Source organism: Salmo salar, chromosome 10 (assembly GCF_965601325.2).
Source record: "Salmo salar chromosome 10, fSalSal1, whole genome shotgun sequence".
Lineage (NCBI taxonomy): Eukaryota > Metazoa > Chordata > Actinopteri > Salmoniformes > Salmonidae > Salmo > Salmo salar.
The window spans coordinates 86498953-86516579 of NC_138300.1; the positions used below are offsets into that span (position 1 = coordinate 86498953).

General features: G+C 44.0%; 1 protein-coding gene across 1 annotated transcript in view; it reads right to left on the reverse strand.

The window, feature by feature from the left end:
• Positions 1 to 327: 327 nt before the first annotated feature.
• LOC106560887 (C-Maf-inducing protein) overlaps positions 328 to 17627 on the reverse strand; it is a 56618-nt gene continuing 39318 nt past the window's right edge. Inside the window, exons 2-21 of the mRNA XM_014124280.3 lie at positions 13054 to 13179; positions 12899 to 12949; positions 12536 to 12697; positions 12270 to 12311; positions 10590 to 10652; positions 10100 to 10180; positions 9848 to 9951; positions 9570 to 9674; positions 8714 to 9115; positions 8184 to 8249; positions 7530 to 7556; positions 7394 to 7442; positions 7191 to 7298; positions 6980 to 7096; positions 6729 to 6869; positions 6316 to 6363; positions 5945 to 6091; positions 5728 to 5833; positions 5506 to 5576; positions 328 to 5419 (exon numbers count right to left, since the gene is read on the reverse strand). Coding sequence (XP_013979755.2) covers positions 5366 to 5419; positions 5506 to 5576; positions 5728 to 5833; positions 5945 to 6091; positions 6316 to 6363; positions 6729 to 6869; positions 6980 to 7096; positions 7191 to 7298; positions 7394 to 7442; positions 7530 to 7556; positions 8184 to 8249; positions 8714 to 9115; positions 9570 to 9674; positions 9848 to 9951; positions 10100 to 10180; positions 10590 to 10652; positions 12270 to 12311; positions 12536 to 12697; positions 12899 to 12949; positions 13054 to 13179 — 2070 coding nt within the window. The 3' untranslated portion in view covers positions 328 to 5365. The remainder of the gene's footprint in view (positions 5420 to 5505; positions 5577 to 5727; positions 5834 to 5944; positions 6092 to 6315; positions 6364 to 6728; positions 6870 to 6979; positions 7097 to 7190; positions 7299 to 7393; positions 7443 to 7529; positions 7557 to 8183; positions 8250 to 8713; positions 9116 to 9569; positions 9675 to 9847; positions 9952 to 10099; positions 10181 to 10589; positions 10653 to 12269; positions 12312 to 12535; positions 12698 to 12898; positions 12950 to 13053; positions 13180 to 17627) is intronic.

Sequence of the window (17627 nt, forward strand, 5' to 3'; positions counted from 1 at the left end):
GCAGGAATTAGTGTTACCGGTAAATTGTTTGTTTCTTATGTTTTCCTGTCAACAAATGCATTTCTTTACTACCGATATATCAGACAAAGGGCTATTTGCAGGTTGAATTGTTGCGTAGAGCACCTTTATTTTCCAACATTTTAATTATGTTGCTTTGATAATCCTTTGTTTATATTTTTGTTTAGGGTTCCTCCGAGTCATTTTTATAACGTCAAAACATGACCTCTGCTGACTAGCTTTGCTTCATTTTATGAGGTTTAACTATGGGATGTTTGACATCCCAGTGAAATTCACAGTGATCCTATAAATAACTATGCAGCACTCACATTTGAAACATATTCAGACAGTTTATTTTGATTGAAATTATTTCACATAGTTCTTATTTTCCTGTAGAAGGTCTTGTATTTGTATTACAACAGCCACAGAGCAGCAGCAGCAGTAACCCAGCTGTAGAAGCAGATAACATAGACAAGAGAAAATGAGGGCAGCGTTTGATCTGCAAAAATTACAGGAATCATGGGAAATCTAGTTTATGTCCATGACTGCGCCAGCAGGGGGGGGGGGGGCACAGCAGCAAGCAGCAGGCACCCCGCTGTCAACCACATTAAGACTCAAGCCGCAGTCACAATTCAAATGAAAAATCTTTACAAATTCCGAAAAAATTAGAACAGGTTGTAATATCACCTCTGGATAGAGAGGAATGAGAAGAGAGAGGGAATGAGGGAGGAGAGGAGACATAAACCCAAGCAAAGCACAGTGAGCTCCACAGGATAGCAATATAACAAAGTCATATTTTTTTTTGTTTTTTTTTATAACAATCACATCATTTCCTCTACAGTAATAAAACCCTCCACATTCCCACCTCTAGGGCTCCATCTTTAACTATACATTTGAAATGTTAAAAACTAGAGGAGCATCAGGGCTACAAAACAAACTGTTCCCGCTGCCCCCCTCCACCCACTATTACCACGTCAACAGAAATGGTCCAGGAGCAGATTCTGTCAACGGTTACAAAAAAAATTAAATTATTCCACATATTGAAACTCTCCACTTATCACACAGTATCTCACCAGTGTACAAACAGTACAGGAACCAGTAAACTCACTGGCATACATACTAATGTTCATACCATTATACACAGTATTTTGTGCACAAGCTAATGTGTTCCAGCAATACAAAAAAGGTCTGTAATCACACAAAGGTGATTCAATCGCTGGTCTATGACATGTACTGCTCATCGTTGCGCTTCGATCAGAACATCGTGGTAACCCATGGACAAAGGGGGTAGGGCGACTGCAGAGCTAGTGATCTGACCCTCTTCATATTCAAAATCGTAAAAATAAAAAACATCAGCTGATGTACCAGTCAAGTCTGGACACCTACTCATTCAAGGGTTTTTCTATACAATGTTCTACATTGTAGACATCCAAACTATGAAATAACAGATATGGAATCATGTAGTAAAAAAAAAAAAAAAAAAAGTGTTAAACTAATCAAAATATATTTTAGATTCTTCAAAGTAGCCACCCTTGATGACAGCTTTGCACACACTTGGCATTCTCTCAACCAGCTTCATTTTATCTTTATTTAACTAGGCAAGTCAGTTAAGAACAAATTCTTATTTACAATGACGGCCTAGGAACAGTGGGTTAACTGCCTTGTTCAGGGGCAGAACGACAGATTTTTACCTTGTCAGCTCGGGGACTCGATCTAGCAACCTTTCGGTTACTGGCCCAATATTCTAACTACTAGGCTACCTGCTGCCCCATGAGGTAGTCACCTGGAATGCATTTCAATTAACAGGTGTGCCTTATTAAAAGTTAATTTGTGGAATTTCTTTCCTTAATGCATTTGAGCCAATCAGTTGTGTTGTGACAAGGTAGAGGTGGTATACAGAAGATGGTATTTTACCAATAGGGCTAAGTCCATATCATGGCAACAACTGCTCAAATAAGCAAAGACAAACATGGCCAGTCAATCTGGAAAATTTCAAAAACGTATGACGTTTTTTCAAGTGCAGTCGCAAAAAACATCAAGCACTATGATAAAACTGGCTCTCATGAGGACCGCCACAGGAAAGGAAGACCCAGATTTACCACTGCTGCAGAGGATAAACTCATTAGTTACCAGCCTCAGAAATTGCAGCCCAAATAAATGCTTCAGAGTTCAAGTAACAGACACAATCTTTCAGAGGAGACTGCGTGAATCAGGCATTCATGGTCGAATTGCTGCAAAGAAACCACTACTGAAGGACACTAATAATAAGAAGAGACTTGCTTGGACCAAGAAACACGACTATGGACATTACTGGTGGAAATCTGTCCTTTGGTTCCAACCGCCGTGTTTTTGTGAGGCGCAGAGTAGGTGAATGGATGATCTCCGCATGTGTGGTTGCCACCGTGAAGCATGGAGGTGGTGGTGTGATGGTGCTTTGCTGGTGACACTGTCAATGATTTATTTAGAATTCAAGGCACACTTAACCAGCATGGCTACGACAGCATTCTGCAGCGATACACCATCCCATCTGTTTCGCCCTTAGTGGGACTATCATTTGTTTTTCAACAGGACAATGACCCAACACACCTCCAGGCTGTGTAAGGGCTATTTGACAAAGGAGTGATGAGTGCTGCATCAGATGACCTCCACAATCACCCGACCTCAACCCAATTGAGATGGTTTTGGACGAGTTGGACCGCAGCGTGAAGGATAAGCAGCCAACAAGTGCTCAGAATATGTGGGGACTCCTTCAAGACTGTTGGAAAAGCATTCCTCATGAAGCTGGTTGAATGCCAAGAGTGTCCAATGCTGTCATCAAGGCAAAAGGTGGCTACTTTGAAGAATCTAAAATATATTTTGATTTGTTTAACATTTTGGTTACTACATGATTCCATATGTGTTATTTCATAGTTTTGATGTCTTCCCTATTATTCTAAAATGTAGAAAATTGTAAAAATAAAGTAGGTGTCCAAATTTTTGACTGGTACTGTACATACAAAACATGCGACAAACACTTGATTAAAGTGATCAAATCAAACAAACAGTTGAAACAAATAATACAAATATAAAATCAGCCATAACAATTACCATGAAAACATAATGGAAGTTAGATTACAGTGCACTTTGTGTGAAAATAAAAGTAATGACCACACATCCTGAAGATGAAGGCAACAGCCTCCCTAACAAGGAGACTAAGAGAAACAGAGCGGAGGGGAACATAGAGAGGGACAGAAAATTATATACACTTGTATTTACATTATACAGGATGTGACAGCATGAGGTCCTAAGCCTGGTGGCCATATACAACAACATTTAGTGCACCGAACCGTCATGGCACTCAAAATAAACATAGCATTGAAATCTTATTGGATGGTGTCCAACTGTGTTCTGTAAGTTCTGCCAAAACTGAACGGAAAGAATTCTTGAGCATTCTGGAGAAAACAAAAGCGGAGGGAACCAGAGTCGGGCAAACAGAATAACGCTCCGATTGTGTACGAGATGCCCTGAAAGGGCACAGAGAAGGAACAGATTGATCAAAACCACCTAAAGCAGAAGAGACAAAGGGACAACTCTTCTGCAGTTTGTGTGGGCCAAGTTACCACATACCTGAATGCTGTAATATCACATTCCTTGGTAATAATATAGGAAATCTATTCAAAACTGGTGGTATGCCAATGCAAACAGAAAGTGTTCTCATGATTCCAAATGAAGATCGAGTAATGTAACATTTTAACCCAGCTACATGTACTACTTAATGGTGAGCATACTCCAAAACAGTGCCCTCTCGCCATGCTTGATGGGGAAAGGGAAAGAGGGATACCTAGTCAGAGTAGAGAGAAATGTGGTTCTGTGAACAAATGATTAGCACGTTGGAGTCCACGTTATACTATGCCACTGTATCAGATAGTACTGATGTATGATACAATACATTTGTGTTTTGAAGTACAGTATGGCAACAACCAAAAAATCGAATTAAACAGAAATGAACTTGTTTGGCTTTCCACTCTGGTACTGACCGACCAACCACAATTCAGAAAAGGTCTTATTCTAGAAACTCTGGGCAGGTAATGTGCTGCTTTTTAACAGGGTCATCTATACACCATGCTGTTGCCTCTACAGAGTAGGTTCACTCCTGACATTTATGACAGAATACTCCTAAGGATGACCATGGCCTGTATATCTACAGCCAATATCAAAATGTGTCCCATATTTATCTTTAGAAAAACGTGTACCATCATGCCAAAAAGTCAACATTGAGAGGTTGATGCAAGGTGCACATAGGGCTTCAGTTTAGGCCTCAGCATGGATTATGGATAAGAATGTTAGGCAACATCTTGGTTGATTGTGTGACGAAAGTCAACTGCAGTATGCCTGGAAAGTGTCTTAACATATGAGAAAATAATGGGCGGCAGAAAGAGGGATATGAAGTTGAAAAATCATAAATACAAGGCAGTCCCAGACCACCTACTACACAATCATTCTATTAAATATGGGAGTTATGTACATTGAAAACACAAATTAAAAGGAAACATTTCTTCCTTTTAATGGTGTTGCAACCACAGAGCAGAGCTCCTGAAATGTCACACACAATATATGAAAGCAGAGATGTCTGGAAAAATATGTTCATTCAAGTTGATAAAAATTGATTGAGTGTCATACGAGGAATTAGGCACAGTCTTGCAATTTTTATTTTGTTTGAGGTAGCACCTCATTTCCAATAAAGGACTGGAAAGGCCAGAATCTGAACCTGAAAGAACCCAAACAAAAAAAACAAGACCAAAATGACAATTGGACACATCTTTAGAGCTACATTTGGATTGAACTAGAGGCAATATCAAAAGTGTACTGGAATGTGACCTGGTTATCTAACCTTGATCAGACAAGGATAGAAAAGCTCCCAGTAAATGGAGGGAAGAGAGTGCATTTAAACACAAAGGTCCTCAGAGAGAGTGGGAGAGAGGGAGGGGAGAAAGATCCATTTGTTTACTTGGTGTTCTGTGTACATTTGACACAACACTGAAGAAATCTATGAGGAGTCTTATTGAGAGCAAATAGGATGTGGACAGGAACTGAGTGAGAAACCACGCATGAGAGAGAAAGATATGGTCCCTGGTGTCACAAGAAAGTGGGTCCTTGCTTTTTGATGTCGCTAAAAAGGAGGTCCTTGTATTTTGATGTCACTAGAAAGATACTAATTCTCGCTTGACATGATGTTACTAGAGAGGTCCAGGCGTTTTGATGTCGTCTCCAGATAAAAGGGTCCTCGTCTACAGATGGGAGAGCGACTATGTGTTCTGCTGATATCAGGTAATCCTCATGTTTGGATGGTGTGGGAGTTGGTGCTCTAGTGATGTCACACAGGATGTGTTCACCAGGCCTCGGTGTAGCGGACGTCCACCTCCGTCAGATTGGGGAGTTTGGCCTGACAGGAAGACAAGAGGAGAAAAGAAACCACAAACTATAATTTGGTGTTCTTGTCAACAGAGAGGGTGTCACGGTTCATCTTACCTTTAAGTCCTCGTATGTGTCTGCTGTGAGCTTTGTGCTGTTCATGTTCAAACTGCACAGGCTCTTCATGGCTGGAAGAGACACGCATAAACATGTCACCTTACCTACACGAACATATATAGATCTAGGAGACTGTGTGGAAAGCCTGTTCTATACTGAATGTATGAGGTTGTGGGGCAGGTGTGAGTAGCATATAGTCAAATGATTTAGATGAGTTCTTACAACTGAGGGAAAGCAGACCGGCGTCGGTCACAGGTGTCTCACAAAGATTCAACACCTGCAGACACGCCAAGTGTTCGGACAGCAACCGCAGTCCTGCATCTCCAAACTGAAGGAAAGACAAACAAGAAAAGAGGATTTGTCATTCAAAGTCATGCAGAGTATTACTCATCAAATTCAAATAAAAACAGAAATGTGACGTGTGTGTGTGTGTTCTGACCTGGGTGGACCAGAGGTTGAGCTGTTTGAGAGAGGGTAATTTGATGAGCTGTTCAGCACAGGCACTGGTGACGTTGGTGAAGGCAAGACTCAGGTTCTCCAGGTTCCCAAAGGAGCCAGAGCTCAGCAGCCTGGCAAGGTCTGCATCCTACTCAGAGATACACAGAGACATGGTCAGATACAGAGGCAGGGTGATACATGATGTTCAAATTGAATCGAGACATGGAGAGTCAGGTCATCTTTCTCACAAAATGTAACAGTTACATTTGAACATTTTGTATAAAAAAATATATATATTATCACACGTTCGGGTGAAAGAAAAACAAATAACGTTTGAGGAAATGGCAGTAGTGTAATAAAAGCCAATCTCACCGTAGACTTGGAGGGCAGAGTGAGTCGGGTGGGGCCTCCTTTTCTTTGCTGAGGGAGAAAGGGAAAAAAAATGGCGACCGATTACAGCAGTTCCCTATTCAGACAGCAGGTGGTGTCTATGAGCAATGTGCCAATGATGAAATAGGAGGTCTCTTAAACGAGATGAAGGGTTCATATTTGCATGAAGTAACAATACAGAAACACTAGGTAACACGGGATAATGAATAGATAACTCTAGCAGAGTGGACAGTGTAGAGTAGCAGCAGTTTTAACTGAGCGATGCTACAGTTGTCCGCTGACAGCCCAGACCGTGTGTATTTTCAGAAGACATTACAGTAGAATTGGGAATGCAGTGTGAGGTTGAGCGTGTCGTGTTCGAGCCTTTGTTTGTGCACAGTGCTATAGTAACTCACCAGCTCTTTGAGCTCCCTCTGCCTGTCACACAGCTGCTCGTACATGTGAAGGCCCACCGGAGTGCTCTCCAGGGTGGAGATGATCTGCAGCTGGGTGTCCTTGTTCTCGATGATGTTGTACTCCAGCATCAGGCACAGGATCTGAAACACACACACACACACACAGGTCACCTCTGCTTCCTATGCACCCACACCTCTAAAACACACAGTAACAAAAACAAGTCAGCTCTATACATAGGGCACACACACACCTCAACCATGGTCTGGTTCCCACGCAGAGCCAGGAGCATGCAGGGCCCCAGCTTGTTTTCAGCCAGGGACAGGAGAAACTTCTTAGTTTTGTAGCAGGAACCCATAAGAATGTGAACCTGGAGGAGAGAGTCAAAGGTCAAGTCCAGCCAATCAGAACAGAAGGTAGGTACGAGGGTCAGGATTATTAGGGTAACGCCACCAATCACTCACCATGCTGGCAAAGAGCTCCCCATCATCATCACAGGCCACACCCCCTGGACTGTAGAGCTGGAACCAACCGTCCTTTCCGGAGCGGACGCTGAGCAGACAGGAGTGGACCTGCAACAAGCACACAACAATGACTACCACACACACAACACTGAACTAAGGTGAAACAGTGATGTATGGTCAGAGCTGCACACACACACACTAACCTCCTGTCTGTGGTCCTCTGCAAACCTCTGAATAACATATTTCAGCTCTCTGTTCAAAACAGACAGACAAGTCAGGCACAATCCTCATGCTTTCCTTATAGGATGGTAACTAAAAGTCATGGCTGTAGATACTTACTTTGTAAATTTGGCATGTGCAAGGGCCCTAAAGAGGTGGTAAGAATACACATTAAAAACAAGATTAAATACAATAATTATGATTAAATGGAGAATAAAACATGTTTAAACATGCGTAAGATGTTGAACAGATTTGCAGCTGGATTGCACAGGAAACACATCCCCTTTTTTTGTTGGTTTGAACATATCTGAGCAACAACACACAAATACATGTCAATCTATCGGAGGTTGGGGGTGTGTGTTTTCTGTCTGACTCAATCCCTCTAGGAGTTGTGTCGGAGTGTTGTTGCCCTTTCTAATGACGACTGAACGCTTGGATTAGGCTCTGGTGCGCAGGTGAGCAGCAGGTGAGTCTGCCGGCTGTGACAACAACATCCCTCTGTAGGTGAATGGTAATGAGGGCCCGGACTAAGGAGCCAATTACAACAGCCACTCGGGGGGGGCGCCTCATCCCCAGCAGGGCACCTCAGCAGCACACCCACGTCAACACCACTCCCAGGCCACTACACCGCGGAAACAGGCCCTCAACCAAAGTCCCAGCCCCGACCCCAAAGCCTGGAGGAGGAGGGGTGGAGGGCTGGGGAGTGACCAGGAAAAGGTGAGGGAGCACAAGAGGTGGAAGTGGAAAGGTGTAGAGCCAGGGCAGTATACTTACTCTTTGGGGAATGGGATGGGCTGCAGCAGGCTAGCCAGGGCTGGTCTCCAGTCATCGTAGTCAGACCTGAATGGTTGCAGAGAGAAAGAGAGTAAGAACAGAAAGGTGGACATAATGAGAGCAGGGGGCTGGGCACACAGGGAATCACGAGAGGTAACCTAAGTGTCGCCCTATGACGCCAAACAAATCCATCAATTCAATGGGACGAGGAAAGGGTCAGATTCCTGTCTGTTAAGTGTCACAGTTACAGTCATTCCCCGTTCCCACACACATAATAGAACCACTTGTGCCACTTCCCTCTTGCAAAACATCGTTACACCCATTTCATCCATCCATTCAGAGACACACTAACCAACACTCCTTCCTTTTGAATGATTCTCCAGTAGGACATCAGAGGCAGCAGCTGTGTTGAGCTACTCAGCACAGCCCACACAGATAGCACCAAACATGAACCCTTGTTAACATTTAAACACACACAGTAAGGCAGACAGTAAGGCAGAGGGGATACAGTAACAGTAGTGGTAACTCACAGCATTTTGAGGATGAGTGCGAAGCAGCCAAGCACGCGGTCGGCCTGGGCAGGCAGCTGGATTGACAGGGCGTTGAGGGCGGGGCTGACCAGCAGACAGTCGATCAGGTTGGGCTCACTGTCGCCTCCCCCTGGGCCCTTCCGCCTGGCGTTGGCAGTGTTGTTGTTGCGTTCCAACTCCACCAGGATCTCACTGGAGTTGACGATGGAGGGCGGGGGAGCGAGGGGCAGTGTGGGGGGAGCGGAGAGGGGAGCTGAGGGGGGAGGGGAGAGGGACAGCAGACCTGTGGGTGCGGGTGTCAGGGGCTCTGGGCGCAGCAGGCGGAGGGGCAGAGGGGGTTTACGCTCATTCTGTTGCTGGCAGCCGTTCCTGATCTCCTTCAGACTGGGGGAGTTGTCCCGGCTGGACAGAGCGAGAGAGATATTGTTGGGGAGATGGAGAGACCAATATTGTATAATAGAAGAATCATTGTATCACACCTTACATAATCATCTCAAGACTATAACACTCAGAAGTCCATAGTAAGAATACATGTCATTCTGCTGGGGTTGTAGCCAGGCCTCTGTTACAATGGCATTAGCCCCTGTACACTTAAGAGGGAGCGTGTTGAGAGTCATGTATCCGAGCAATGATTCTCTGGGCTGACAATGCAACGGAAATCCAGCAAATGTTCTCCTACAGGGGCTGAGGACCCAGGGGTGATGATGTAATGATAACCAATTAGATAACTCATTACTCAAGTCAACACCTCTGTAACATTTTTAAAGGGAAGGTGAGTAACCTAAGCTAACCAGGGATGTTCATTGGGCCAGAGAGTCGAGTCCGAGTTGGATCGACAGTACAGTAGATCACTCACCTGTTGATGAAGTCCTCGTAGCAAGAGTAAATGGCAGCCAAGCACACTGCCACCAGGTTAGGCAGGACACGGGGGTGAGGGCACTGCCCGGTGGGGCCATGCATGCTGAAACACAGCCACACACACAATTAGCACCCAATAGACTCCATGGAACAGGGAGAAAGCAGAGTAAATCATGGAGTACTATTGAAAATAACTAGGGCCTGAGCTTTTCCTGGTTGGTGTGAGAAAAATAAAAAATAAAAATCACTGTCCTAAAAACATGTGGTCACACTCACCTGTGAATGAATTTCTTGACGACCTCCATCCCAGCGTTGAGCTCATTTAGAGCCAAGATGTACTCCTGAGTGAAGAGACGCAGTCTAGGGCACTTCCCAAAGTCCTGGCACAGACAGAGAAATAAACATGGGGACAGAGAGAGGACAAGAGGCAGCACACTGAGCGTTGACACTCCAATATATAACCACAGAAGGAAAGAAACAAAGTGAGCGTGAACCTAGACAGGGAACAAGACGAAACGCGCAGCTCACCATGTTGTGTTTGAGGATTCTCTGGACCACAGGGGTGAACACTTCAATCACAACCATCGACCGTGGACGCTCCCGACAGTGCTGCACAAAACAACCACACCATTCACTCCATCATCTTAACAATAATCTGAATCTATTTCCTAGGCCTGGATAAACTGTACATGGGCTGTTAATGATAGCCACGGTAGTAAAGTGGTTCCGTCTTCCACTCCAACAATGGCCCTAGTGTGAGGGACGTCACTGTGCTTGCTTAACAGTACAGCTTCCTTCTCTTACCGGACCTTGATCTGTCCTTTGTCCTCGCAAACACACGTGACCACCCTCTGGACAATGCCTTAACCAGCTACGCCACTGAAAAGCTAACGATTCGATGGCGCATTTCAAGCTGAGTAGTGAGGTTATCAATCCAACTCTGTTACACAAGCACGAAGGCCCAAGGCAGTTATGGGATTTCATTTTGGCAACAGGTTGAAGTGGGGCCCATCTTTACCTTGCAGAAGAAGTCACACAGGTCCGGTGGAGGGTGGTTATTTTCCAGGAGAGGAGCGATGGCCTAGGGACACACAGAGATACCAGAGACAGGACTGATTAATATAACGTCACAATTTCCCCAGCCATGTGATCTTCTGTTTACAATGACCATGAGGTCTGATAAACAGGCTCAGAGACAGTTTCTACTAAATCAAATCAAAGTTTATTGGTCGCGTACACAGATTTGTAGAAGTTATAGCAGGTGCAGCGAAACACTTGTGTTTCTAGTTCCAACAGCACAGTTATACCAAGCAATAATATAAAGAAATAAAAAAAGAAACAATCCAGAATTGTTTTTATAATAAGTTATATAGTATGAGCCATGACTAGAATACAGTATACATAAATTGGGTGAAACAGTACTACAAGCCGGGCCTCCTGAGTGACGCAGTGGTCTAAGGCACTACAGACCTGGGTTCAATCCCAGGCTGTGTCGCAGCTGGCCACGAGACCTATGAGGCGGCGCACAATTGGCCCTGCGTCGTCTGGGTTAGGGGAGGGTTTGGCTGGCCGGGATGTCCTCGTCCCATCGTGCTCTAGCGACTCCTTGTGGCTGGCCCGGGCCCATGCACGCTGACTTAGGTCGCCAACTGTACAGTGTTTCCTCCAACACATTTGGTGCGGATGGCTTCCGGGTTAAGCGAGCAGTGTGTCAAGAACCAGTGCGGCTTGGCGGGGTCGTGTTTCAGAGGATGCATGGTTATCTACCTTCGGCTCTCCTGAGTCCGGGAGTTGCAGCGATGGGACAAGACTGTAACTACCAATTGGATATCATGAAATTGGGGATAAAAAGGGACAAAAGTACAAAAAATAAACTAAAGTACTACAAGCTATCTGACTGGTGAACACGATGACTGAACCGACCACCTGCTCTGATTCTCCGCACCTAATCGCACATGCATTCTCTCACGCACGCACCCTCCCAGACATGCACACATCCACGCTACAACTGCAGCTACCAGACTCATATTATTATTGCTAAATACCACCCAATTTAAACATTTGCCCCCAATCTCCCAAAACATGTGTAAATATTGGACTATAAATTGTGCCTATCTGTTATTGTACTTATGCTAAAATGTTTATTCTATTCTACTGAGCCATTTACTTTATGTTCGTATTCTTATCTTTTATTATTTCTTACTGTTGTTGCATTATCGAGAAGGAAGCTGCAAGTAAGCATTTCGTTGGACAGTGTATTCCAAGTGTATCCCGTACATACAGCTGATAAAACTTGAAAAACTCACCAGCAACCAGCCATGGGTGAATTAAGAGTGCAAGCCTAATCTCGGTTAAGCCAGAACTAAAATCGTGCATAACTTGGTCAGATGCTCAACCATTTATGTTTACGTAATATGTCCACGAGAGCTTAAGCCTAGCCTGTAATTCCCAAGAGTTACTGCAGAAGTCACCCTAAAAATACACAGGTGTACCTATAATTCTCTCATCATCTTAGCTCGTAATTCACCCCAAGGCAGGTAAATGAGGTGAGCAACTGTTCCCATGTAAAAAGTGTACATTAAACTGTACCTCGAGAGCTGCAACATCCCATATCTAGTGGCCAGGACCCATGGGGTTATGGACACAAACACATCCAGATGAATCCACCAACACACTATAACAGCAACTTTAAACTCACCACAATGATGTTCTCATGGTCCTGAGTGCTGAGGTTGGTGTTCTGAGGAGGAAGAGGGGACAACAGAAATAAGACTGGTATGATCAGCAACAGAGAACGCAGACAAACAAATGTAAGAGAGACACTCCCAAACAACTTTGATTCTGCCGAACAGCAGACATCTGTGGGTTTTGAGCTGACCTCTCAGTAGCAGGTGTGTGTAGTTTGGTGTGTGTGTGTGTGTGTGTGTGTGTGTGTGTGTGTGTGTGGCCTGCAGATGGGCCTACCTCGGCCAGCAGGGTGGAGATGATTTGCAGCGGGGCCTGGTGGATGGACTCATCCTGCAGGGGAGAGGTCAGGGCCATGTCCACCAGCAATCTGATCTCCTTCAGAACCACCTCCCAGCGACTCGGGTTGTTCAGAACCTTACGGTACTTATAGATCTTTTTCTGGTTGGAAATAAAGAGGCACACACATACTCACATACAGATACAGTTTGATGTGCTTATAAAACCAACGCAAAAATGCATGAAGGAAATGTATGCAGCGTTCGGTGTAGCCTACAGATAAAATCTCTGCACAAAGTGCTGTGAATCTTGTTGAACCCCCGTGAACGCAAACCAATGAATACTTCAACTTAGTAATCCTACCTTCCACTGTAGAGAATTAAACCACTGGTCCCGCAGATAGCTGTTGGCTGCCTGTTAGGGCACACAGTCAGTCAAGTAAAAGATACATGATTGGTGCACACAGACACACACACACACACACACACGACATGAAGAAGGAGGGGGACAGAACACACCTGCAGGAGGACGGTGCCCCCGGGGAAGCTGAGCTGCACACAGTATTTGGGGGCGTTATCCCAGGAGAGCAGCTGCAGGTCCTCTATGGTGCTGTAGGACAGGGCAGCCTCCATGTACCCTGTGGGCTAGAGACCAGTAGAGAGGAGAGAAATAACGTCAACCACTCATTCATATAGGCTACACACTTGTGAAGACGAATACAAGACCAACACAGGCAAGCAGTGTTTACAAACAATCGCTCATTGGTAAGTCACAATGATCACTGTACTGACAACTTGTACAAGGCAGTACTCAACACCCATCAGAGATGTCCTTATAGGACTGTGTGAAATACAGGACTATGTGAAAAGGCCTACTTCAGCATTTGGGTCATGCATTGAGCCATCCTATGGTTGCTCTAATATCCCATTTGAACCGGCTGCTAGTTTTTCCATCACTGACCCCAATAGGTAGTCAAGCAGTTGACTTTACTGTGACATAAATCCTTGAATATTTGGGAATTGATACTAGTAAAGGAAAGTAAAGGGGAAAAAAGAAGAACAAAAGAAAGAACGAGAGGGGTAAAAGCGAGAGGAGAGGAAAAAAAACAAATACATTTTTCAGCTGCACGACTGACTGTTGCATTTCTGGTCACATGGCCTGAAATGTCAACAGGCTGTTCTGCGTCTCCATCCCTCTGTTCCGTTATTAGTTACACCCTCTCTCCAGTAAAATCAACAAGCTGTTCCTTTTACTTCTGATGCCCTCCCTCTGCACTAGCACACCGGGGCCATTTCTTTGTGACGTTTTCCTTGTAAATTCAAATTAACGGAGTTCCTTAGTTTATGTCGCCCTCATTGAAGCTAACAGGCGGTTCCTTTATTTGCACCTCTCCTTTTCCCCCCCTCTCCTGTGTAATAAAACAAATAAGCAGTTCCTCCCTGTGTGTAAAAGAACAAACAGGCTACAGCATTCCCTTTATCTACATCTCGCTCTCTAGGTGATAGAGCAAGCTAGCTGTTCTTCATCGCATCGCCCTCCTGAGATGGAGATGCTTGAAATGTAGCAGCCATGTTGTGAAATCAGGAGGGTTTTCACTACACACTATTTCTATATCACATATTGATCTTGAAAACAAAGAATTATTTTACAATACCATATTTAATTGAAGTGCATGTACTTGGACACAGGTGCACACACACAAATGCATCACATACGCATGCACACAAATAAAACACAAAACGCAAAAATACGAAATTCACAATAGATAAGAATAGATCTCTGAGAAACTCAAAGGAAAAAGTCAATATAGAACAGGAGCAAACAGATTAAAATACCCATCATAAGTCATATCCTGCACAACAGCTTGCTGTGGTAACCTGCGCCAATCTATCTTCCTCCAGCATCATCATCACTCCTCATGTTTTCCTCCATCTAGTTTGCTCACAGTCTTTCCTCATCTCATTCAGTCCTTTTTAATTCTGCTTTTCTTAAAGAGAAGTGGAGTACAGCTCTCCTCCCCAAAACAGCTATGTTGCCATGGAAACTAGTAGGTGAAATCGAGACGTGTTTTTTATGTTTCCAGGGAGAACCAGGTGGACAAAGATATGCAGAATGAATCTCTGTATGAAGCTGCACTGGCAAACTGATCATATGAATGATCAGGAAAATCTGTTGATCCTGCTCAATTAATATTCTCACAGCAGGTCTGTGTTCATGATCAAATCTGTAGCTCTAGTAATAAACACAATTCATATTTCAACACTAGGCTTGGGCGGTATCCAGATTATACTGACCTTGTACCATACCGGGATATTCGGTAATACCGACACTAAACACAAGGGGCGCTGTTTTCAAACCCCACTTCGCCTCTGCAATCCAAATGTTAGCAATGCTAATAACTACATGTATAATCCCATAGACAAAACTAACTAAATGCTGAAGTGCGCATTGCACACATTTTATACCATCTCTGATCTAAACCATTTGCAGGACAGACATCCCAGCTCAAAGTTACACAAGTAACTCAAATGCTACTCACAGTTTGCTGCACACACACAAAACAAATATTATACAAAGGCTCTTGATCCAGGGGGGGATTCTCTGCTGAATCCAAGCAAAGCTTGATTTGGGAAGAAGCTAACCACTTAGCTACTAAATTTGCAAAACAAAATGGCACATTTTAGACAGTTAACTTAATAGTTATGAGATATCTAGCTGGCAAACATTTAGTTGTGAATCCCATACTGTAACTAGAGCTTCTGGCGCGTGTTAGTAACTCACAAGGCTCCGGACTCTCCTCATTGTGTGCTTGTAAACAAACACCACGTGACTGGGGACTACCGGTAAGCTTTATGATGAACAATTGTGACAGGTGTAATGAAGGCGATCTTCTCTGACATTGCACAAGTTGACAGCAGGTATTTACTTAACAAGTTGCAACAAATATTCGACTGTATCAAAAAAAAATATCTAAAGATGCCGCAGCGGTCTAAGGCACTGAATCACAGTGCTTGAAGCGTCACTACAGACCCGGATTCGATCCCAGGCCGTGACTGGGAGTCCCATAGGGCGGCGCACAATTGGCCCAGCGTCATCCGGGTTAGGGGAGGGTTTGTCGGGGGGGGCTTTACTTGCCTCATCGCGCTCTAGCGACTCCTTGTGGCAGGCCAGGTGCCTGCAGGCTGACTTCGGTCGTCAGTTGAATGGCGTTTCCTCCGACACATTAGTGAAGCTGTCTTCCGGGTTAAGCGCGCGGTTTGGTGGGTCATGTTTCGGAGGACGCATGACTCGACCTTCGCATCTGACGAGCCCGTTGGGGAGATGCAGCGATGAGAGAAGATCGTAATTGCGTCGCAATTGGATATCACGAAATTGGGGAGAAAAGGGGGGTAAAAAATATTAAATACCCAGTCTATACGGTATATATCTCCCAAGCCTATTCAATACTGTTCACCTTATTAAATGATCATACCCCATGTGTCTTGATAGGATGTTTATATCAATGTATCTGCTGATGCATGTCATTTGACAAAAAATAAACTCAAAAAGATAGAAACACACGGACAATGCATTATTTGTGAATTCAAGAATGTATAGAGGTAAACCAATACTGCCAGGTCCTTTTACATTCTGATGCAAATAAATGATGCATGAAAACACCTATTCACAATACGCAGCATCATAATGCTCCTTCCATTATATAGCCATTATGGGTATTGCTAGCCAAGTACTCTCCACCATTTTCTAATTAGCACGTTATAAACATCAGAAACCAGTAGATGGCAGTTGCCTCTGGGCAGCCTGTATGAAGGATATATAATGACACTTGGCTTGGATTTATTTATTTATCCTTTAACCTCTATGGGCTAGGTGGGACCCACCTACTCAACAGCCAGGTGAATCCTGTGGCGCGTTATTCAAATCCTTAGATATGCTATTACTTCACATTTTTCAAAAATATGACTATTTTACACCATTTTAAAGACAAGACTCTCGTTAATCTAACCACACTGTCCGATTTCAAAAAGGCTTTACAACGAAAGCAAAACATTAGATTATGTCAGCAGAGTACCAAGCCAGAAATAATCAGACACCCATTTTTCAAGCTAGCATATAATGTCACATAAACCCAAACCACAGCTAAATGTAGCACTAACCTTTGATGATCTTCATCAGATGACAACCCTAGGACATTATGTTATACAATACATGCATGTTTTGTTCAATCAAGTTCATATTTATATCAAAAACCAGCTTTTTACATTAGCATGTGACTAGCATGTGACTAGCATTCCCACCGAACACTGCCGGTGAATTTACTAAATTACTCACGATAAACGTTCACAAAAAGCATAACAATTATTTTAAGAATTATAGATACAGAACTCCTCTATGCACTCGATATGTCCGATTTTAAAATAGCTTTTTGGTGAAAGCACATTTTGCAATATTCTAAGTACATAGCCCAGCCATCACGGGCTAGCTATTTAGACACCCGGCAGGTTTAGCCTTCACCAAAATCAGATTTACTATTATAAAAGTTTGATTACGTTTTGTTGTCTTCGTCAGAATGCACTCCCAGGACTGCTACTTCAATAACAAATGTTGGTTTGGTCCAAAATAATCCATCGTTATATCCGAATAGCGGCGTTTTGTTCGTGCGTCCCAGACACTATCCGAAATGGTAAATCAGGGTCGCGCGCATGGCGCAATTCGTGACAAAAAAATTCTAAATATTCCATTACCGTACTTCGAAGCATGTCAACCGCTGTTTAAAATCAATTTTTATGCAATTTATCTCGTAAAAAAGCGATAATATTCCGACCGGGAATCTCCTTTTCGGCAAACAGAGGAAAAATCACAAAGACGGGGGCGGCCAGGGCACGCGCCTAAGCCCACAGTCCCTTGATCGGCCACTTGAGAAAGGCGATAATGTGTTTCAGCCTGGGGCTGGGATGACGACATTCTGTTTTTTCCCGGGCTCTGAGCGCCCGTGGAAGACGTAGGAAGTGTCACGTTAGAGCAGAGATCCTTTGTAAAAGATAGAGATGGCAAAGAAGTTCAAGAAATGGTCAGACAGGCCACTTCCTGT